The following is a 23,346-nucleotide window of genomic DNA, read 5'->3' as shown; positions in this document are numbered from 1 at the left end:
ATTTAGGTATAATTCAAGAGCAGTCTCATACAAAAGTAATGATGTACAGACCATGAAATAAAACTTTCATGACAAATTACACACACACACACACACACACACATGAAGGAAATATAAAACCTTGAGTGCACAAATCCCTTTTGAGTCCATTGAGCGTTGATGCATATCTTGCTCAAGATGTTGTGTGTTTATTTGTTTAAACTGAGGATCTCACATCTAAACTCCAAAAAGTACTTTGTATGCTGCGAAGAAGCATTTCTTAGTTCATGAAATGTGGAAACAGGTGATTGGACGCTCCGGAAGCAAAGTGATTGTTAAAGTGAGTGTTTACACAACCTTTAATATTTCATTGATTACTGTTGAAAACAAATACACATCCTTGAATGTGTTTCTGCTTATACATATATGTGTGTGTGTGTGTTTGTCTTTGCATATGTTAAAGACCTTGTTTCATGTCTCTTAAAAGTCTACGTTTCCCTCCAATCAGCCACCCACGTAGTGAGGCCCATAAATATCATGGCAGCGCTACCCACAATCATTGCTCATTTTAAAGTCCGTGTGGAATAATAAGCAGCTGTCACAGTTGCTGTCCATTTGCAGTCTGGCTGCGCAGCCCCTTGAGTCCGTTTGCCTTCATACCATCCATTAAATTAATGTGATTCGTGTGATGGAATGAAAAATAAATAAATCCAAAGTAAAAAGCTTTATAACCAAAGCTGCAAAAAGAATTCTCCCTTTTGAGTTTGCTGCAGTGTTTCACGGCCTCCACCGAAAGCGCTAAAACGCTGTTTTATGTCGCCCAGTTGTGAGCTGGGGGGGGGGGGGGGGGGGGGGAATACGCAGCCTCACTGTCACCTCGCCCGTCGGCTGCTCAAGGGCCTCTTAACAGGCCGACTGCCGGTCGAATTCCTTCGAGCCTGGACAGACAGAAGCACAGAGGGTCTGACATAACTCGGTGGAAAAGATAGCAGAGCTTTGATAGACGCAGCACCACATCGTCTGTCAACATCTCCAGTGGGAAAAGGGCTTTCAGTAAATGCGTCTGGCAACTTTCTTTAGCCACCTGGACGTCACCCATGCATATTGTGGGAGAGAATTGTGTGATTTGCATTCCTGTATCGGGCAAAGTATTCACTTGAAGTTAAAATGAGAAGTTCCCCGAGAACACAGTGTTCTTTTTTTTTTTTTTTTTTGCATTATAAAATATAGAAGCCAGCAGATGCTGTCTTCCCCGAAGTGTCCAGTGCCACGCTGTTGATAATCCTCGGGGCTTCGGCAATGAGTCGTGTATGCAAGTGTGCGTGCGTGTGTGTGTGTGTGTGTGCGCGCAGCAGTGTCTTTCCCAGCCTCTCATGTATATTATCGTGTTGTTTGCTTTTGGATTCCCCTCCGCTGCGCTTTTCATCCTTGAACATCGCGTCAGTCAGGTGCTCTCTGAGGACCAGAGGAAGAGAGAGAGAGAGAGAGACACACACGGGGACACCAAGAAAGAGTGAAAGACAGACAGAAAAAAAAAAGAGGAGGAAGACGGGGAGTTTTGAAAGACTTCTAACTTCCAAGCTGACTGTCATAGCTGTGCTTGCCAGAGGGGAGAGCACCTTTAAGCATACCGGATGAGTAACGATGTGGAGGGACTACAAAAGCCAAGCAATACATAATAAGCAGCGCTCGCTCTTGCTCCGCTCCTCTGCCGGCTAACCTGGGGGAGATTGGTGTTGCGAGAAAATTCGGGAAAGTGCATGAAAGGTCAGCGAGGGCCTGGTGTACAATGGGCCTGTCCTTTAACACACTGCACACATTCTAAATAGGATTTAGAAAGCATGGGCATAGCTGTTGGATTGGGACGTTGGCCTCGACATGTGGATTGCCATAGAAACGAGGGAACAAAAGCAGACAGTTTGACTGGATCAAGGGTTAGTGGCAGTTTACATACTGCAGGCCCCCTCGGTTACACTCAGTCGCGCTGCTTTCGGGATATAAATCTGATTTTTGTTTATTCTGCGACACAACTCAAGGAAACGCATATTTCTCTTACGGTTTAGTTTGTGAAGTACAATAAAGCGGCCATCGTTGAAATGGTCAAATCATTTCTCTCTTTCAGCTCGCAGCCCCCCCCAGCACAGGTTCACTCATTAGTCCCCGGGAGGCGTTTCCTGTTTGCATTGGCCCACGATAGAAAAGCCAGGAACGCGAGGGCCGAGGGACGTCATACGGGCGCAGAGCGCTGCCCGCTGTTTGAACACAATGCCCCCGGCCGCCGTTTGTTTTGCAGCGCCACCCAGAACTCAAACATTAGGCTGTTTGCCGCCACGTTGACGGACGGCCAGACTGCGCAGCGTTGTGCCAAAAACCAACTGCCCCCCTGTCTCCTCCGCGGGGACCAGGCCCACGAAAGTCCCCCGCCTCGGGGGTTTTGTCCTTTTCCTAGACGTGCAGGTGAAGCCTTCCCCTCCGTCATCGTCCATCCTAGAGAGTCAGGTACGAAGCTGCAGAGGCTCAACTCAACTAATCTGCGCTCTCGAACGCGAGTGGAAAGAGTAATGGGTCCTCTGCACGCCTCGTCTCTCTCTCTCTCAGCTGTGTCCTTCTTAGGATGCCGGGCGGCTCCTTTGTAGTCACTTCATTATGTGGAAATGATAATTACGCCCCAGTGGAAGAGAGCTTCACCAAAATGTGTTATTGCCCTCAGTCACATCCAGGGATGTGATATTTGTTTGAGAGAGACACACGGAGGTTTTGGAAAGAAAAATTAAATAAGCTTTTATTCGGTTTCTATTCTGATTTTAGCCTTTAATGGAAGACAGGCAGGATGTTTTGGCTTGACATAACGGTTAAGTCAAATAAGAAAAAGGGAAGAAGTACACAGAGGCGATGAGACGTCCCAGTTTAGTCACAACACTCCCTGAACTTGAGGGTGCATTCACCAGAAAAAAAAAGAAACATTATTCACAACCATTAAGATGATAATTGGGCTCTTGGTGCTGCAGTTGCCTTTCAAGTGTGCTGCAGGGAGGAGGTGCAGACGTGCTACAGGAAAAGTGGCAAAGTCAATGATGGATTAAACTCAACACTGATTTCAGTGCTACTCAGGCTACACTTGAAATTAAACTGCAGCTGATTGTTTCATTTTCATTTCCCCCAAACAGAAGCAAGAAGTCTTTTCCATTTGACTAATTTCCTGTTCCTTCCTTTGGCCGTGGAGAAGGCCTGCAGGAAGTGGAAAGAACCCACCCCGAGTGGAATTGTTTGTCAGGCGGATGGGTTCGTGTTTGGTTTCAAGGCCACCCGACAATGAAGGGAGCAGGAAAAAAGGGATTTGCCCATCTAAATCCAGGCCAGACATAGCCAGATTAACCTCTGATTTGCCCCCTCTGAAACTCCACAATCCAACAGACTAATGGGAAGATGCTCAGCGCTTGATTGAGGGTAAACAAAAAAAAAGACAACTTTATTATTTAAAAATAGTGAGATGTATTATATTTGTTGCGTCTCGATACAATACGGGGACACAAAAACATCATATATACATGAGTGAAATTAAAAACATTTCACAGTCCACAATAGCAAAAATGCAACATGATAAGTATGCTTAGATTGAGGGCTGGAGTAAAATAAGTGGGGCTGTTGCAGAGATTTGGGTGATTTCTACTTAGTGGGTCGTGGATTTTAAACCAACGGAGATTTAAACGAACCCTGAGATGTAGAGGGATTGGAGGAAATGGCGACAAAACACAATTAAAGTCAACTGTTTAAGGGGGGGGGGACTTTACTAGCAGAGAAGCCTCTGGAAATAATGCGGTGAAAGTGAAATGGGTTTAAAACAGACAAGGATTATGCACCAGGGAGTCATCAGAGAAGTAAAAAGGCCAAACCACAAGGGCCACCATCTATGTCTTCATTATCTCCGTTATCAGCGATATAATTACCAAGTGCATACAGTTTCCTGAAATGTTCCTCTCGAAGAAAAAAAAAAAAGAGAGGGACTGCATCTGGAGAAACATCAGTCTTCGTTTCTTTGGCAGAGCTGCTGTGGATGAAGTTAAAGTTTCAGCAATCCTATCTGGAAAAGCGCAGCGCTTATTACACGGCTCAATTTCCAATTCTCTCACAGGTACGCACCCCAAAACACACACTCTCACACACACACACACACACACATAAACAGAATACAAAATGAGGCCGCAGCACAAAACAATCTCCCAGACAGACTCGGTGATACAAAACACACAGACAAAAAAAGGGAAGACAGCCATTATGAGAGCGTTGGGGAGGGATGCTGGCTATTCATATTCTCATTTTAAGGAAGAAACGCAACAACATCTTTCACTCCATTAACATGACGCGCACGGCGCGGACAGCGATGGCTATCTCCGTCACATTACACCAGGCTGCTGTCAGGCGAAATGGAGAGGCTGCTCGACAGAGACAGGCTGCGGGGCCATTATGCCGCCCCAGAACAGGGGGCTGTAATTGCAGTGGGAGAGTACAATCAGGTACTGTGTTTGTCTCTGCTCTAATCTCTGTACCACGCCTGGCCCTTTTCATAAACACAGAGCAGCGGTTTCCCCATCCATCCTTTCATCCGGCTGCTCTCGGGGAGCCTTTTTAGTTCAAATCGGTCAGAATTCTAACCAGAGTTTCAGTGCTTTTCGGATAAACCCGAGGCAACGGGCGATAAATCTGAAACACAGCTGACCCGGGGCTCCAACGTCTCTCACGGCGATTAGTTAAGTCCGCGGCCATTGTGCCGCTTCCCTGTCGTGATTATTTCGCGCTCCCATTCAACAGTATGCAGCACAGTCAAATTCCTACACGTTTATGGTCCCTCTGTGACCCAAATACCTCATCTTTGTTGTGGTAGCTGTAATTCAGACTATTAAAAGAAAAAGATTTTGGTTTAGAGGTGCCTTCTATAAAAATATATATATGTTTTTTTAAAAAGGCCTGGCCTCTACAAAGTGAAGTTCAGTGCACGATGGTGAAAGCTGTAATATTCGGGATAAGCAGGATTAATTAACTGAAGTGTTTCACATGGTTTCATTATTGCAGGAAAGTACAGTCCAGCGCTTCTTCAGGATTGAGTGCAATACTACTTTTAAAAAATGTCAACAAAAAAAAATTCACTTCTTTATCCATGGGTATTTGGAATATACAAAAATTCACTTCTTTATCTGTCGGTATTTGGAATATACAAAAATTCACTTTCTTTCCGCTCCTGGTGGACTCAAAACCATTTGGGTCCATTAAAGCTCCTTGTTGAGTTATGAGTGAAGGCTTGTGCTGGCTGTGTCTTTTTGATTAAGTAAGTAAGAAAGCAGAGTGCCCTTGGATGGAAGACACAAATATGGTGTTATTGTTTGGTCAAGGCACAGTTGTCAAGGCTCCAATCCCTGAATATACTGATAAGAGCGAAAGGTTTTACATTCGCTTCTGAGTTGTTTTCTGTGGTTTTGTTTACTGTGGATGAGAAAAAAAGAAGAAGAAGAAGAAGAAAAGACAGACATTGGACTAACTAGACAAGATAAAAAATTCAGTGTTACGGTCCTGGCTGAAATTTGCTAATGAGGTACAGGTGCCTGATGAGGAGGAGGTCAGAGGTTCCCTTCATCAAGCATCTTGTTGATCCCGTTGCAGATCCTCTGCAGGTGGGCGCGGTACACCTCGGAGGGCCCGTAGAGCGACGCCAGGAAGTCACAGTCGGCGAAATGATTGAACACGTGGTTGACTCTCGAGTGGCTCTTGGCTGTCAGGTGGCGTTTGATGGCCTGGTGCAGAAGCTCACGGCAATCATTCAAAATGGCGCTCATGACGCGGCGGTCAAAGGTGAACTCAATCTGGTGGAAGCTGACCGCCGTCATGGCCAGAGTGTGGACCTTCTTCCTGTAAGAAGAGAGGAGACGCTGTCAGTTTCTAATTCTGACCAGAGCAGCAGAAAGAAGTAAAAATAGAAACTGCTGTCTTGTGATTTTCCCTTCAGAAAAGTTTCACAAACCCCCCCCCCCTCCCCACCTCTATCAGTCAGTGTTGTCCTTGGCGTCGATGCATCTCTGTGCAAATATTATCCCCATTCTCCGTGCCGTTCTTTTATTTCAGATTCGCATGCCTCCCAGCTCAGTTTTTCTATTTTAGTGTTAAACATATAAACCGATGCAAGAGTCAATTTCACTAATTTGCTTCCATCAGCATTCAAGAATATAATTGGGGCGTGTAATGTAATGTGATGCAACGTCTCCATCACTTGAAGTTCTTAACAAGAACCAGATGAACATAGTTTCTCAAGGTTCGTCACCTTTTAATGAACAATGTAACAATAATTCAACATATGGTGTCACTGATGTGCTTAATTCTTTGGAAATAAAAACGTATTGAGTAAAGACTGACCCTTCTTTTATATCTAGACGGGGGACATAAATGCGGAGCCGATTGAAAACCTGCTATCCGTCAAGCAATAGTCCCAGCATGTAACTTCCTTAAACCACATTTGTCATTGTGACTGTTGGCAGCTCAAACAGGCTTTATGGTTTGCAGGCGAGTAGCTGAACTATGAAGAGCGCTGGGCCAGCTGTTGCTTCCCATCTTCATGCCTGGCTAAGCTAATCGCTACGTGGCTCCGGCTCGGCGACAAGAAAAAAAAAGGGGAAAAATGTCAAAATATTCCTAAAAATGTCTCTCGCAGCGTACCTGAAGTTATCCACCAGGATCAGCTCCTCGCTGTTGAACTGGTTGTTTCGGTAGAGGACGCCCAGCTTCACCACCATCTTGATCAAGTTCTTGATGATCTTCTGCGACTCCTTGCGGTTGCGGGTGTACTCCTTTGTGACGCGGTACAAGTCGTCCAGTACCTCGCTGCTGGTGTCGTCGATGAAGAGGTTGGCCACGCTCTTGGTGGCCATCTTGCTCATCAGCTTCTTCTGCGCCTGCAGGGCCAAGCTCTTGGTGCTGAAGGAGTCCATGGTCGGGTCTGGGAGAGTCAGAGAGACAAAAGAACGGTTCAGATCAACTGTAACAATTCTAATGAATGGACATATTTACATCTTTTACAGTGGACCAGACGGACTGCTACGTGAGTTATTGCAAATAGCATCTACACTAATACCGTTTAAACTGCAGGGCAGACAACGGTGCACTTCATCAGACAATGAGCAGTGGCGGCTGTCAAATTGGTCCCTGCAACCCCTCTGGCTGCGAGCTCGCGAGGCGTCAGGGCGCGGCGGCTCGTTACGCGTGCGGGAGTAAAGTTGGGTACAGCCCCGACCCGGCAAGGCGGGAAATGGAATCTCAATGTTTCATCTGCATTCAGAGAACAAGGCGTGTGTGTGTGTGTGTGTGTGTGTGTGTGTGTGTGTAGCTCAGCCAAAGACTGCCCCTCATGAATAGCGGGGTCCACGGGGGCCACCGCCCCACTGCTCTGAATCATCAATAAGGCAGAAATAAAAATGTATCATATTTCAAAAATTGATTTAAGGGATCTTGAAACTTTTTTTTTTTTTTTTTTTATTAGGAAAATGACATGTCACTTATTTCAATGAAAACAAAGAGCAGAAAATCCTCACATTTGCAGGCGGGAACCAGAGAAAGTTTGCCTTTTAAAACCATTAACTGAAAATGAATTAGATAGTTAGGCCCGCTCTCACATGTTCTGTTGTTTGAATTGGCTATAAATAAACTAACCCTTTCTACAAGAAGATTGAAAACCATTTAAACAATACCATGTCAGGAATTAAGGATTCATTCATGCAAATAAGTCAAACATTTATCAACCTGAGGGGCAAAAACCGCCAGATCTGACTTCATTACAACTCTCCAGGTGACTGCCAAAGTGAAAACAATTATATGTAATTATATTCAAGCGTAGTATCCCATTCACATCACAATGTGACTTTAATGCCCTCCACATGAAAGTACCCTAAAGCTTAACTGAAATCCCGCATTAATGGCCAATTGCCTTTCCACGTGCTCAAGAGTTTTACAAATCCATTAACGCAGCAGATAAAATGAATAGTGACACGTTCCTGCTGTGTGACTCTGGATTTTTAGGCTTGGTATTAGAAGGAACTGCCTCTGCTGCTACAGTGTATAACTTTTCTCTCTCTCTCTCCCTCCCCCTTTCTCCTCGCTCTCCTCTCTCGCAATGCTTCTCCAAGAATATCAATAAGACTCCTTGGAGTGAGTGTCAGCAGGATGCTTCCCAGGGAGGAGACAAGAGGAGAGGAAGTGAAAAGGCAGCAGCATAGAGATGGACGGGGGGGTATATATATATATATAAAATATATAGACACAATCCTGAAACATCGGGGGACATTTAGATACTGTCTCATGCTGCATTTAGTTTCACTCCCTCCCTCTTTTGCAGGAGCTGGACATGTAATCCGGCCTCTCGCTGTGCTGATCAAGGATCATTGACAGAACTCTAAACTTGACACGCTGCACTTGTTACAGAAAACCCGGCTCTGATGCAATGTGTGTGAAACGGATAACAGAGGAGAAAGACTAATGAACCGCCTGAAAAGAAAAAAAAGAAGAAAAAAAAAAGAGCCTTATTTCCATCTACGCGGTCACAGTCCAATCACAGCGGCCAGCCTCAGGGGGACAGCGACTTATCGTGGAATTCTACGTTTACCTCCCTCGCTTCTCCTGGGCGCCCTTGCTGATAGCGATTAAGAGTTGAGAAAAAGTAATAACGGCCACATTAAGAAAAAGCATCCTCTTTGTCCGATTGCAGGGTGCCTCCATATTGCTCAATAAATTCCCCCGTCGTCGGGGGACCGGCGCCAATCGCATCGCCGCGCAGCCTGCCGACGAACCACAGACAAAAAGGAGGGGTGTTTGTCTTTAATACCCACGAAAACAAACACTTGGGCAAGTGGCCGCAATTGGGATGTTTTTTTTGGAGGGTGGAACTCCATTTCTTTCAAGAGTGACATGAAAGACCCCCGGCACTCTTATCTTAAAGATGGAGGGAGACATTCGGTCCTTTCACTCCCCCCCCCCCCTGTATAGTTCCAGAAAAGAAAACAATTGAGAAAACTAAAAAGAAAGCCCTGGGGAATAAGCGCTCGGAGTGGTTTTAAATCAAGGAATCCTGTTTTTTAAATTATTTTTTTTAGGGTGACTCAGCTGAACGCCAGCGTTTAGTGCCAGGTCTAAATGGCCTGTGATGTCCGGTGCCCAGGGACAGCCCAACACTCTCCATAGTATTTATAGGAGGCAAAATGTTAACTGATTTAAGGCCGAACGAGATATGGCAGCAGCAAAAACTGCTGAGAGTCGTTGTAAAAAATGCACGAGCCTCACCCTGGGCCGCTAGCACAAATCAGACAAAAACAAAAAAACATCTGGGCACACTTATGCGCCCACATGCATGATGAGAAAAACAATGACAAAACAAAAACAAAGACAGATTGCGGCAGCCTACGGCTCCCGAGGCCTCGTTACACCGGTTAAACAAGCCACAAAACAGTCAACCTGCCTCCAACAAGCCAGCATACATTCATTCACTCACAACAGACATGCAGGCGAGAGCCAAGCAAACACGACCCCTGGAGCTGAAACCGGATCCTACGCAGGGTTGGACGTCTGGTGTCAGCGAGGGAGTCCGGGTGATGCTCCTTCGGCCCGGTACGTCAGCCTCGACTGAAGAAAATGACCCCGCTGCCCCCCCCCACCCCCACCCCCCCCCCTCCCCTTCTGGTCCTCGGGGGATTTCTGAAGCGGGCTCTGGTGGGAATGCGACGGGCACTTCATTATCTGGCTTTAATTTGCTTTGCCTCTTTGAGTTTTCCGGGCAGGTCGACTTGATGTCTGCCTCTGGGGGCAACCACAGCAAAACAGCTTTTCCCAATTGATTTTTGCGGAAGAGAAAAGGTGGGAAGGCAACTTCTACTTCTACTACGTTCTGTGCAGGCGTTGTGTGAACAAGGACTGTAAATAATTACTTCCACCTCCTGTTGCAACACTTTCAGGACCGGAGTGTATCACGATTAAAACTAGCACTGATTATAAGCATTATCCACATTATGGTTGCAACTAATTGATTCGTAAATAATAAACATACCTGCTGAACGTCAGCACGTTGGAAATGTCAGTGTGAGCATCCACGCCGCACTGTGACTTAGTGCGGCATCAGCAAGCAGCAGAGGTGTACACTCCTCGACTAGTTTGCCCCGTTTAATCCTGAATTATGTCAAAGGGCGAAAACAACCCAAAAAGGGAAAATGACTCCGGTCTTCGCAGCTCGTCACAATAAAACTACAAACTGTGACAAAGGATTTTGATTCGACATTTCTACTCGGTGGTCGTAAGGAGACAATTACCCTGAGCCCTAAAGCCAATGATGGGTTATTAAAATTATACTAGACACAAAAACAACTGAAAATCATCATATTTTAGAAGTTGTAAAGTGAACGTTGGCCTGAACTAGCTGCGGTATTTTTGCCTGCGTGGGCTCACTTACCAATTAACAGAACAGGAAAAAGCAACTCAATAGTATTCACATTCCATACATGCTATTTCCAGTCAAAATATAACAATGCGTCCCGTGGCAGTGCTATTTCCAAAAGCGGGGCATCAATTGTCAGTCAAACTAAACTTGAGGTGTGACAGGTGAGAAAGAGCCAGATATTGGATTCACCTTTAGCTCCCGCCCACACCAACGCATGCCACCATGCCTCTTGAGGGAGAAGAGGCCACAGCACCTAAAATATCTCCGCGCTCAATGCCTGCTGCTAATCTAGACAGCTTGCCGAGTGCCGATAACAGCCGGCATGGAAACCAATAAAAAATGGGTTTCTGTTCTATTTGACCACCACAAATTGCTAAAATAAAATAAAATAAAAGAAGCTTTGGCCGATATTGCAGAACTTTTCATGACACTTCATCCCACAACTGATTGGTCGATGGCAGCAGAAAATGTCACGACTTTCATATTCTTCAGGGATGAGCAGTCACGGCGATTGGGGCACCGCGACCCAGACGAATAGGACTCCATCAGCAGAGAAAATCTTCACTGCCGTGGCACGGAAGTGGAACAGATTACAGAGAATAGCTCTGAATTTGTAGGGATTAACTGCTCTGTAAACTTTGTGTACGGACATAAATCACATCACAATCACGCACCGCACAACACAAACAACCCCATAATCTGCCCGGACGTAATGCATGTCCGTGATTTCCTCTGACGCCAACCACGCATTTAGAGTTTTGCCATATTTTTGTCTTTTGATTGCATTAATCTTGTTTGCAACTTCTTCTTAAACAGAAGTTCACGACACACATCACAGTTTGTGACCAGCCGATGCCCTTTACCATATCTCCTCCTCCCCCCCCCCCCCTCCATTTCTCAACGGGCCGCGCCGTGTTCCCGTTTCCGTCCACCGCTCCATAAAAGCAGAGAATGCCATGAATAGAACACTTTAAAATGCGTGTAAAAGAACTAAATACTATGAGTGGTGAACACAGAATCGGTTTCCCGGAGCCCAGGGTAAAGATGCTCGTTTAATTGCAGCAAAAGTCAAACAACCGACCATTTTCAGTTAAAAGGAAAGCAGCGTATTTCAACGTTTCGGCTTTAATATGAATACTTCCACAAGAGGGAGCATTGAACAAAGGCCTCTCTGAAATCGTAGCAACGACACCCAAACACAATAAAGGTAGCATTTATGAGGGGGCAGTTGAACTGGCAGGGAGGAGGATGTTGTACTGTGTACATACTCTGAGCACATTGTATTTGCTTTGCTGCCTCATGGTTGAACTCCCACGAGCAAAGGTGAATAAAACACCAGGCGACGTGTGAAATCGACACAAGCATTAGCTTATCTTTTCCTGCGTGAGATTACATAAAAGCCAAACTACACTGCACAAAATAACAAGAGAACTGTGGACCCCTGGGAGGAAGTTGGAAAAAAAAAAAAACTCCTTCAACATGACCAAAAGCACTACGGATGTCAATAAAAGGAGTTGTTATCTGGAAATCTTCAAATCGCGTCTCTCTGCAGATTCTCCCCCAGCTGTTTGAAATAATCCATCTCCACTTTGAGAAACAATAGACAATCCTGTTTGTTATATAAGGTACATCCGTGCTTTGTGCTCAGAGAGGACAAGTAACCACCACTCAAATGAGCTACTGGAACCACTCCACTGTTGGAGGAAATCAACGGCCGGATTTCAGGACAAGAGAACGCTGCAATTTCATCTTTCACCAAGTTACGTTACGCAACACAACCGGTGCGCAGTGGTCTCACGCACACACATCTGGTTCAGCGTCTGGCATGAGAGCCGTAATTACATCCAAACCGACGCGCACACACACACACACACACGCCAACGGACCACATTCATGCTTTGCTTGAAGGAGTCCTTTGTGTGACGGTTGTGTGCCGTCACTTTCTCATCCTCCCACGCAGTCGCCGTCGTTGGTGCAGATCTGCTGAGACGGGGAGGCAATCAGTGCCTGAGACACGAGGCCCCAATCCCACTCCTTTTTCACTTTTATTTTTTAATTTTTTAACAGTTTTCTCAGATCTGCCAGAGCCGTCTGAACAATTAATAATTAACACATCGGCGTAGAATGGATAGGGGATTAATAATTCAGCCAGCCGATTTGGACTAAAATAGGCCGGAGGCTAAGAGGAGACTGCCGCGGTGCAACAGGTTGGGCCTGCGATAAGGGACTTGGAGAGGGGGGGGGGGGGCGGGGGGGGACTGCCAGCACATTCAGCGGGAGAAACAGTGACTGGGAGCTTATGTTCTTAATTTAGGAACATCAGTGAGCGGTACGCATGTATAATAAGGCTGAGAATACAGTAGCTGATGCGCTGCCTGAGGGACCAACACAACACTCAGACAACATTTGCTCTAGCATTCAATTCTGGAGCGGCTGGTTGTTTTATGGGTACAGCTAACACATCTGAGAGGAAAAAAAAAGTTAAGCTAATATAAGATATCTTTATTTTTATTTTTTTTAAAGAGAGTTAAGCTACCGCATGACTTCACTTGGATTGCTATGTCTCAGTTTTAAATTACATATTACTCACAATATAATTAGCATCCTAACAGTGTTGCGCGTAATGCAAGCCATAATCAAGGTGCTAACTGGTGCTTGAGTTATGAATGATGTCCGGGCCGGGGACATTTTAATTAAGGCCACCATAAGAGCCGGTCACATTATGAGTAATTTTCTTCACCTCAAGCCTCAAGAGCATCATTTGTTAACTTGGTATGTCAATGGAGTGGCAAATAGCAGAGAGCTCGTCTGTAAGAACAGCAGGAAGGCAGATCGGTGAGAGCAGCGGGTCCGCTTCAAGCAGAGCCCAGCTGTTTGCAGGTCATGAGGCTCTTTCTTCGACCAGTCCCCCCGTATTACGAAATCTTTCTGGGTTTCCGCGGAAACTGGAGGCCAAACGCGTGCTCGGCTGAACTTTGCAGCCTAGTAAAAAAAAACAAAAAAAAAACAGGTCAAACACCCCTTGTCTTGTCAGCAAGTTACCATTGATTCCCCCTCGGAAGACTCTAGCATTACTGCTGCAATTTCAAGCTGTGCTTTTAATAACGCCGCATTGGGAATGCATGGCAACGTGACTCTATTGTCCTGCTTTAAGAGACACGCCGAGGAGGGACTGCACAGCTACAGTTACACTGACATATACATAGTGGAGGCTTACCAGCATTCGCTTAATCCTGCTATTGACTGGCAATTATCGTGCATCATTATTATTTCTTGTCTTTCAGAATCGCATTGTGCTGAAACAATAATAAAGCTGTTGTGAAGCACAAAGCTATGATTAATGGTAAAGCAAATACTCATTAAAACCGGTCATGCGTGAAATCTAAATGAAAAGGGACTTTGATCGTACTTATATTGTACTGTATTTCATTTTCACAATATGTTAAAGCCCACAAAAGCGACGCACATCAACTTGGCTATTCTGTAACTCACGATTATTTTCATTGTCAGTCATCATATTAATAAACTCATCAATCTTATCTACATCAAATGTCAGAACATACTAGAAAAAAAAGCAGGCAACAACAAAAGAAGAGGGTCACTTTCCGAAAGCATGTTTGCTTTACCTGACCGGTGGTCAAACACCAAACAGATAAGATGGCAGAAAATGCCTTTTGTAAGAGCACAGAGAGACAACTTTACGTTGCCAATCAGCTACTAAACAGTCCAAAAACCAAAGATACGCAAAGTAAAATGATATCACAGATTGGCAAATCCTTACAACTGAAAATCTGAAACAGGGAAGTGGTTAATTCGTTGATAATCAAATTTGCTGCTTAATTTACTGTCTATATACTTTTAGATTGATCAATTAATCGTGACAGTTCCAAGTTATTTGGTCTAAACATTTACATACATTAGCTTATACTGTACATCAGATATAGAAATATATATATATAACTATATGTTCCCCCTCTACTGATACAGCTAATACAATGAGAAAGGCAACTCCAAGTCTTGATCCAAAGCCATAATTAATTTGACGTCTGTTGACGCTGTGCATGATAATGTGTACTGCTACTTGCCAGAGCCCCGGCTGCACAGTGGAGCTATTCATCCACACTCTAACCGTGTTCTGCAGCGAGGCTTTACAACGTAAACACAGCAATATGTTACTAAAACATATCAGTGTTTGCGAAACATATGTCTTCGCCCATTGCAGTCTGGGCCTGGACACGCAGTAGATTACCAAGAGGCGTGTAGAGAGGTTATTTACTCCAGCAGGGATGAAAGCACAGATCTCTTCTTTTTCAATGTTCCTCCACATTAACAGAATTTCTTGCCAGTGTGAAAAGTGTACTCACTCAAGGTAAATGTCACAAGAGCCTTGTCAGAATACTGTCTTAACTGGCCACATAAAGATGCAATCCACATTTTTTAATAATGATTGCAAACATGGTCAAAAGAAAATTAGATTTCATAATAATGTAAGTTACAGCCAATTTTAGAATGATTGAGTTCACGTGACACCAGAGAGGCTTGGTAATTGGGCAATGAAGCTGATTAACGTTAACTGATTAGTTAGCTAAAAGTTAACTGTGAGGCGTCTCTATCAATTGCCTTTCAAAAAAAAGGAAAAAAGCACATTTACTTCATGGTTAAAATAATCACCACCCCAAAACTAGGTTGAAGCCGGGTTGTGTCGTTGCTAGCTTAATAATCAAAATGCTATATTAGAATCACGCCCCAACTGACACGCTTGACCGTTACTTTCGCTACACCTCGTAGTAAAACCAAAATACAGCCCGTGCGGGAGAGACAAGCGGCTCTCATTAAGTCCACTCCCTCCATTAGTCCGGTGACCGTGAACAAACAGCTCTACGCCGACAACAGTCAACACTTTAACGGCCTAATAACTTGGATGTGATTTCGACCGCAGGCCGCTGATAATAGCTGACCGTTATTTTTTGTTTATGGGATGGAAAAAAAAGAGAAAAGTCGCCAGCGACGTGAACTCACCTCAGTGGCACAACAGGAGAAGTCAGCCGGCAATATGACAAGTTAATTCAAAACCAACGTTAAACCTCTCAAGTCTTCATCCCGGCAGCGCAGGGGGGGGGGGGGGGAAGTTGCCTTACAGCATTTTGCTCTTTTTTTTGTCTGTTTGTTTTGTTGGAGCTCCGCGCACGAAAGAAACACGTCCTCCCTTTCGCTGCTCCTTCTTGTTCTGTAACCCGCGTATCATGCACAGATGTGTGAATTATTGAAAGAGCGTTTTCTTCTCTCGGCTGCTGTGGGATCGGTTACGGGTGTTGGTTGTAACCCGAGTCCGCCTCCTCGTAAAGAAAAAAAAAAGTTTAAAAACTTGAGGGGGACCTGGAAATCATCAGATTGATGTTGGCCTGGGCCAATGGGGGAGCAGCATGGGGAGTGGACCCGCCTATCTTTGCCCTGGGACTGGACCACTCACACCTAGGACACTACCTGCCCCTATTAGGGTTTCCAGGAATTATCCTTATCCAGTCCACGATTTCCAGAGGAAGTGGTGTTATGGGAACAATGAGCAGGAAATCAAGGGGCCAGTTTTCTGTCATATACTAAATTATATACATCCTTGTTAAGTTTAAAACAATTTACATTTTAGTTGAATCACAATTTTCACAGGTTTGTAACATTTCATTAATAATGACAACAAACACACATATACAAGTGCACCCACGCGTACAAGCACACAAATACATTTTGTCAGCGGATGTTTTCGAGGATACAGGAAGTTTGTCATCTGTGAAATGAGGCAATGGGAATTTCCGAGGTCAAAATAGCCTTTTTTAACGCTGAGATAATCTTAAACTCTTGATATCATAGATTACAGGTTTAGGCCCTATATTGCTAAAGCAGCCTCAGTTGAAACCTTGGTGTAATTGGTGTCATTTATACAACCCCATAAACGTGGTCTATCAATATTTTTTATCTTGTACTTTAGGTTTGAGTAGTGTGTCGCTGCAAATCTCCTTTATAATAAAAGGAAGACACCTGCACTTGATCTGAGGCGTCCTCTAGTGGTATAATGTGATAATCGGGGACAGTAAGTAAGTGTGTCAAAGCAAGCCTTAATGAAAAAATATTTAAAAAAAATATTATCTAGTATTTTAAAATAGGTGAAAAAATGTTTTACACGATCATTATTTCTATAAAATGAGATTGAAATGTTCTGTGTACATTGGTACAGTGGTGGACATTCATTTTCTATGTCAAACAGCTGTGGTTTGTATGTATAAAGATATTCCCCCTTTTCAGACAAAATAACATATAGATTATATTGCATCTTTTTCATGTTGTATTAATTTACAATACAGGTACAATACATACCTGGCATTCGCACCATTCACCTGTGCTTTTGTTGAACTCAACTACCCACAACTCTCAGCGACAAACCGGATGGTGACGTATTTTTGCTACGTGTCGGGAAGTTCAGTAGACAAACATGGCGGCGCAGCAGGGTGATGTTGATGAACTCTTCGATGTAAAAAATGCCTATTATATTGGCAGTTATCAACAGTGTATCAACGAGGCTCAGAAAGTGAAGGTGAGTACCTAAATGGCAACAGTTGGATGTGAAAAAGTAAACTATTTGTTCTGTTAGTTCACGTTACATCTCTAACCTTAATGTAGCCAACAGCGTTTTGAGCATCGATGCTAAACATGTTAGCAAATATTTTCTTGTAAAATTCTGCCTTTGTTTTCTTTTATTTAAAGCCACCAACGCCAGAAAAGGAGATTGAAAGAGACATGTTCTTGTACAGGGCATACATTGCGCAGGTAAACCTTTCCTCCACACTCTTTTGCTCGTGTAGGCCAACGTTAGAAATGATGTGTCACACGGAGCTCAGTCTCTTGTCATCAGCCGAAAGCTACTTAATATCCAGTCAGTGTTACACACGCAGATTGAAAATCGCTCCCCATGACACGTTGTGTTTTGTTCTCCTGCAGAGGAAGTATGCTGTTGTCCTGGATGACATCAAGAGCAACTCTCCACCAGAGCTTCAAGCTGTCAAGATGCTTGCTGAGTATCTGTCCAGTGAAAGCAAGAGGTAAGGGCTTGTATTTGACTCTTGGCTGAAACGTGGAAGGTTCATGAGTCTTATGTGGCTACGCTGTGACAGTATTCAGGTTAAGCTTAATATACTACTACCATTTTTAGCTAAGGAATTATTCAATCAGTATCAAGTTGGACAAAATAACAAGTATTACAGTCAGTCATGTCGTTACACTTGAATGCATTGTTTCCTGGCGGGCTCTCGTAACCTTGACTTTCTCTGGTTAATTTTGTTGGAATTTCTCGAGGGTACACTAGAACCTAATTCTCAACACGGTAATGATGCAAACCATGTTTTGCAGTTTGATCTGTTGCTGCAGTAGTTCTCTTAGTAGTGCTCTTTCCAGATGTTTCGGTCGTCTATCAAACTATCTTAATATCACTGTTTTCTTCTCCTTTTTTTGGTGGCAACTAGTTGCATCCAAATTGCATAAGAATAACCACGATATACTTGACAGATTTATAGATTATATCCCCCAAATATTCAATATATCCCCCAAAGGTAGTCCTTTCAAGTTTAATTCCAATTGTGTTTGGAGATACCTCTTCTCTTTATTTTAAAGTCCTCATTGCCCGAACAATCTTGCGTCTATTATTGCTACTTTTTTTTTCGCAGAGATGCTATTGTTGATGATCTTGACAAGAAAATGGCGAAGAGCATGGATGCTGCCAATACCACCTTCCTCCTCATGGCTGCCTCCATCTACTACCATGAGTTGAACACGGATGCTGCTCTTAGGACTCTGCACCAAGGAGAAAGCCTTGAATGGTGAGAAATGATCGAGGTTTTCTTTTTAAAAGTGTCAGAAAGATATTGCTCACGTTAGAAACTGATTTCAGGTAATAAGAGGAAATGAAATATTTGAGTTTCCTCAAACATCATGCTCCTTCTATTTAAACTAGGATAAAGATGACAGAACTTGTTGTATAAATGAAGTAATGTAAACGCAAGTATAAGAATTACTGAACAACTCACATTCTACTGCATCATACTGTCAATGAGATAAGCAAGCTCAGGAAAAAACAGAAAGGTGTCTTTAGACAATTTGGGTTGAAAATGAAGATTGTGGCCACAAGTCACAAGCCACAACCTGAAACTGACCTCAACATTTGTCCATTTTTCAGCATGGCCATGAACATCCAGGTGTTGCTGAGCCTGGATCGTGTTGACCTGGCAAGGTGTGGCATAATGCGTAAATAGTGGATGATTTCATTGAATTGTTATCTTAGATTTGTTATGAGTTTATTAATGTAATTAGACAGTAAGTCTACACTTTGCATACACATAATTATAAATAAACCGTGACGAGTTTATCATAACTATGGCCTTAAATTCTTCTCATTGACAGGAAAGAGCTAAAGAAGATGCAGGAGCAGGATGAGGACGCTACTCTCACCCAGCTGGCCACAGCCTGGGTTAATATCGCAGTGGTGAGGAGGCTAATATTTACTTATCAATACACATGTTTTATTTATAGATAAATGTTCTATCATAACTTGTAAACCATATTCATATAATTATGTGCATTGCATCTTTGCATCAATTGTTAATGACTGAAGCGGCAATCGTGTTCGAAATGATTAGCAGGCAGGGTTGTATTCAGCAGTTCTGAGGGCAGCATGAATCTAAACTTAACAAAGTCCATTCTGTGTTTGTTCATAACTGCATTTATTTTATTGCTGCAAATGATTGGAACTCAGTACAAAACACGCTCAAACTAACAGCCCTCACATATTCAAACAAAAGCTGTAACAAGCCATAGTTGACTGTTGTACTTGCTGATCAGTCCTCACTTCTCTCTCTTCTATTCTTACAAAGAACTTTCAGTAATCTTGCCTTTTTTTGTACATAGTGTTTATTAGTTTAACCATGTTGTTTTTAGCCATTTGTTTTAATGTGTTTGTCATACTGTATTGTATCTGTGCTGTCTGTGCTGTTTGGGTCTAAAAGGACTGTGTTCCATTAAACACATTTCGTCCAGTTCTTCAGGTGCATTGAGTACCACGGCACCATTAAAAACTAAACCGACTCGGCAGGGATTGTTGACTTTTTTTGGCTTTTCAAGCGTTCACTGCAGAGCATTTCTTCTTGCATACATTTGATCACATCCTGCGTGCTGTTCCAGGGTGGAGAGAAGCTTCAGGATGCCTACTACATTTTCCAGGAGATGTCAGACAAGTACTCTTCTACACTGCTGCTCCTCAACGGGCAAGCAGCCTGTTACATGGCTCAGAACAAGTGGGAGGAAGCAGAGGGAGTGCTACAGGAGGCCCTGGACAAGGTGAGACAAAAATTCATATGGAATTTGGCGGTATTCGGTATATCCCGATTATTATTTTTCATCAAGTAAACACATTCATCGATTGATCCCGTAAAAGGACTGCCGGCCACCTGAACATCTGTTCACCGCTCGTTGTTTAATGCTCGCTAGCCAGCTTGTTAGCGTGTTAGCTGTTGTGGCTGCCAGTGTTGCCACCAGTGGCTCAACAAACTGCAGTAAATCGTTTTCTGATCTAACTTCAGTCAGATTTTTAAAAAACAAAAAAACTCCAACAGCACACCTGCACACATGTTGGTGCAGCTCTGGTCTGTCGTTCGTTCCCCTGCATCACTCTTTTCCGTGTTTTTATGTAGCGATGGAGTTTCTTGTAGTGATAGCAGCCGAGCTGTACCCAGCATGCAGTTCGGTGTAACTTTATAAATGTACAATTATATTAATGTCACAAACTATTGTGTTGGTTAAAGAGTTAGTTGTGGGTTATTCATTGAAGTTATAACCATGACTCAATCTCAATACACGTAAGGCACGAAGTGTTGACCGCTGCGCCTTCAGCGGTGAAAAATAGTTGTTTCGACTTACTGGTATGACAGTCTGTGTGAAATTTATACTGTAAGAAAATTAAAAAATTTTTTAAAAAAAAGAAGAATATTATTAGATATTTTAGTGAAACCAAAAGTGTTAGCCACACTAACTTAACATTTAAAGGTTAGTAATAAGGTTGTTATTCTTAGTATAACTCCTATATCACAATTCTCAGAAATAAGATTAAATATTTTCTGTTCAGTTGAGGCCTCATATGCAGTGTTTGCGCTTTAACAGCAGATGGCACCACATATTCTTTTGTAGTCTTCAGTTACCGTATCCTTAACAACATTGAGGTCAACCGGTACACACTGCTTTTCTTTTCCACAAACTACAACAGATTATTCACTTTAATGTTATAAAAGCTCAGCCATGTTGACAATTAGGACCAGTCAGACTATGAGACTGCTTTCTGTTATGACTGGAAATTCAGATCAGTTTAGGTAAACTGAAGTGAAGCTTTTCACAAATACGAAGTTTTTCGGGACCTTTTCTCCCTTCGTTTCTTTACCGGTTAAACTACTAGAAGGATATCGTTATCCTGTGATTTTATCTTTCACTAAACACACAAAGCATAAAATAAAGTAGGTTTAGCATGTAGCTTTGCATGAATGTTGAAGCTCATTGTTCTGCCCTGCAAAACCAGACAAAATGTTTCATGGTGATAAGTGGACTGAATAAATTTAAAATATAAAGGTTAAAGGTCATTGAGAAATTGATACTTGAACCATAATTCCATTCATGACAATTTACTGAATTGGCACCACAAGTGTGAAAGTTGTGATTTAGGAGAGTAAAGTTATATCATTCATTCATTCATCATAGTAAGTGACGAGAATCTTCTCTTTTTAATGTCTTGTCTCCTCTCTTGATTATTTTGCTGTCCCGTGTGCCTTTTGAAGAACCCTAACCCTTTTTGTCTTCCTTTCTGTCTCCTTTTAGGACAGCAGTCACCCTGAGACGTTGATCAACCTCATAGTGCTGACGCAGCACCTGGGCAAAGCTCCCGAGGTGAGACTTTGAACCAAAAACTGTTAACTCTGGCAACATTTTAACAGTCTTCAGTTTAGCATTTTACAAACCTGTCCTGAGTCAAAGAGGACTCTAAATATCTTTGTCCGATAGCGCTGCGCTTAGGCAGCACGATGGTCTTCTCAGCAGTTTTGTGTGTGTTTGCTTTGATTGAAGCATGTGAAAAGCATTCATCCAAGTGATTTCTTGATTGCATTTGTCCTCTATCGTGAAACGTGTCATCTCAGCATTTCCAATGGTTTAGTGCTGTGTGAATAAGACGCTCTGGAACGGAGTTCATAAGATAAAGACTAAGAATTATCTGTCTTTAGTTTGAACTTGATAGTAATGCAATATATCGTTGATAGTCGACAAATATCACTTAAGCGTTTTCAAACTGAGATAACCACTGATTAGCACATCGCACTCAAGGTTTACTGGAATTATGTCAGCAAGTTCTGCAAATAAGCTTAAACCTTACGGTAACCGTGTAGTTTATAAATGGACTGCATTTGTTTAAATCTGAGTAATATTGAACTTTGTCGGTTCTTGTAGGCTCCTGACTAATGATAGGTCTCCAAATATTGTTTCGTTTTATTCGGCTGCTCCTGTGCTCTGCGAAGGGAAAAGCGTTTGGATTGGTCTCCTCTTGCTCACGTCATTACTCAAATGAGGTCTGGCAATCATCCAAGAGCAAAGTAATAGTTTGAACTCTTGGATTGTGGCCCATCGACATTCAATCAAACCCACGACTGTCTTTAAGATTTTTTGTGTAACGTCAACTTTTTCAAACTGGATCTTATCCACTTCAAACTAGTGACAAGACCACAGACAACCACCCTAAAAAACGGGCTTCGTTGTTAACAAGCGGCCATAACATTTACCTTTTTTAGCAGTTTTAAAGTCCCTTTTAAGGTCTTTAAGTCCACTTTCTCACCCGTTGCCACATTTGTTTTACATTTATCCTCAGGTAACCAATAGATACCTCTCTCAGCTGAAAGATGCACACAAAGCCCACCCATTCCTCAAAGACTACTTGGCCAAGGTAACTTGATGGGGTCTTTATTTGTTGTTTAAAGCTTGTTTTTGTGGGGGGAGGCTGCTGACCTATAACCAGGGCTATCTACGTTTACAGGATCCATCCTCGGTTGGTGACAAGCTTTTGTAACCTTTTCTCTGTTATAATTTAATTACCCAGCTTGTTTGTTTTCAATGCTGTGCAGCATGTGTCCTTGAAGCAGCGTCAATGAGAGCACTAAACCCTGAACCTTTTGCCTTTGTCACACACTGTTGTAATTACACAAAGCTGGAGATGTACATAAACATGCTTCAACTGGGTTGAACCATTGAATAAGTGTGTCCTGTGCGCTTTGCTCCCCTGCAGGAGAATGAGTTCGACCGACTAGTGATGCAGTACGCTCCCATCGCCACAGCGTAGGTCACCTGCCTTCACAGGATACACCTCAACAATGGACTTCAGTATGACACCATAGTTTTCCTTCTAATTTGCATTCCTTTATTTGTTTTGATACTTGTCAGGAAAAAAACGTTGGCTGTATTATATAAAGCTGACCAGAAGTCATGATCCCCCCCCCCCACACTGTGTGTATTTAAAACATGTCCATCCTTTATTAATTTGAATTTCAACACAATCAACACGTCTGTTTTAATGTAAGTGTTCATCTGAAACGATAATAAATGTGTAACACCATTGCTGAGTTTGACGTGTGGTTTTGTTTGCATGCACTAATTAATTCATTTTCACATGACAGATTTGAACTGTCTTCTGCGTGTGGTCGTGTCTACACTGTCCCTTTAAGTCCCCCTTAATGAGTCCTCAAACAGACCTTTTATAAAGGAAGATAGCGGGCCCTAATCACGTCACGCACCCTTTTACCCCCCCCTTCTCTTCCCTTTTGGCATAAACGGACGCT

At 43.1% G+C, this 23,346-nt stretch overlaps 2 protein-coding genes across 2 annotated transcripts; one reads left to right on the top strand and one right to left on the bottom strand.

Annotated features, from left to right (window-relative positions):
- Positions 1-3,960: 3,960 nt before the first annotated feature.
- tnfaip8l1 (tumor necrosis factor, alpha-induced protein 8-like 1) lies at positions 3,961-15,774 on the bottom strand. Its single transcript, XM_037470114.2, has 3 exons — positions 15,461-15,774; positions 6,682-6,961; positions 3,961-5,880 (listed from the first exon to the last, which is right to left on the bottom strand). The coding sequence occupies exons 2-3, from the start codon at positions 6,951-6,953 to the stop codon at positions 5,592-5,594; spliced, it is 561 nt and encodes a 186-aa protein (XP_037326011.1). The 5' UTR covers positions 6,954-6,961; positions 15,461-15,774; the 3' UTR covers positions 3,961-5,591.
- A 1,104-nt stretch (positions 15,775-16,878) lies between these two features.
- cope (COPI coat complex subunit epsilon) lies at positions 16,879-23,125 on the top strand. Its single transcript, XM_037470394.2, has 10 exons — positions 16,879-17,027; positions 17,198-17,260; positions 17,432-17,532; positions 18,154-18,306; positions 18,663-18,716; positions 18,887-18,968; positions 19,664-19,819; positions 21,344-21,412; positions 22,383-22,457; positions 22,797-23,125. Exons 1-10 carry the CDS (start codon positions 16,926-16,928, stop codon positions 22,848-22,850), a joined length of 909 nt encoding a protein of 302 aa, XP_037326291.1. The 5' UTR covers positions 16,879-16,925; the 3' UTR covers positions 22,851-23,125.
- Positions 23,126-23,346: the final 221 nt, after the last annotated feature.

The sequence above is a fragment of the Pungitius pungitius genome, chromosome 7 (assembly GCF_949316345.1).
Source record: "Pungitius pungitius chromosome 7, fPunPun2.1, whole genome shotgun sequence".
Lineage (NCBI taxonomy): Eukaryota > Metazoa > Chordata > Actinopteri > Perciformes > Gasterosteidae > Pungitius > Pungitius pungitius.
Note: the sequence above shows the minus strand (reverse complement) of the source record. Positions and strands in the feature narration are given on the sequence as shown.

Excerpts from the sequence above, each read along its gene's own strand:
- tnfaip8l1 (XM_037470114.2), bottom strand. The coding sequence starts at position 6,953 with ATGGACTCCTTCAGCACCAAGAGCTTGGCCCTGCAGGCGCAGAAGAAG. Across the intron at positions 5,881-6,681 it reads ATCCTGGTGGATAACTTCAG|GAAGAAGGTCCACACTCTGG; the intron begins GTACGCTGCGAG and ends CTCTTCTTACAG.
- cope (XM_037470394.2), top strand. The coding sequence starts at position 16,926 with ATGGCGGCGCAGCAGGGTGATGTTGATGAACTCTTCGATGTAAAAAAT. Across the intron at positions 17,261-17,431 it reads ACAGGGCATACATTGCGCAG|AGGAAGTATGCTGTTGTCCT; the intron begins GTAAACCTTTCC and ends GTTCTCCTGCAG. Across the intron at positions 18,717-18,886 it reads GATCGTGTTGACCTGGCAAG|GAAAGAGCTAAAGAAGATGC; the intron begins GTGTGGCATAAT and ends TCTCATTGACAG.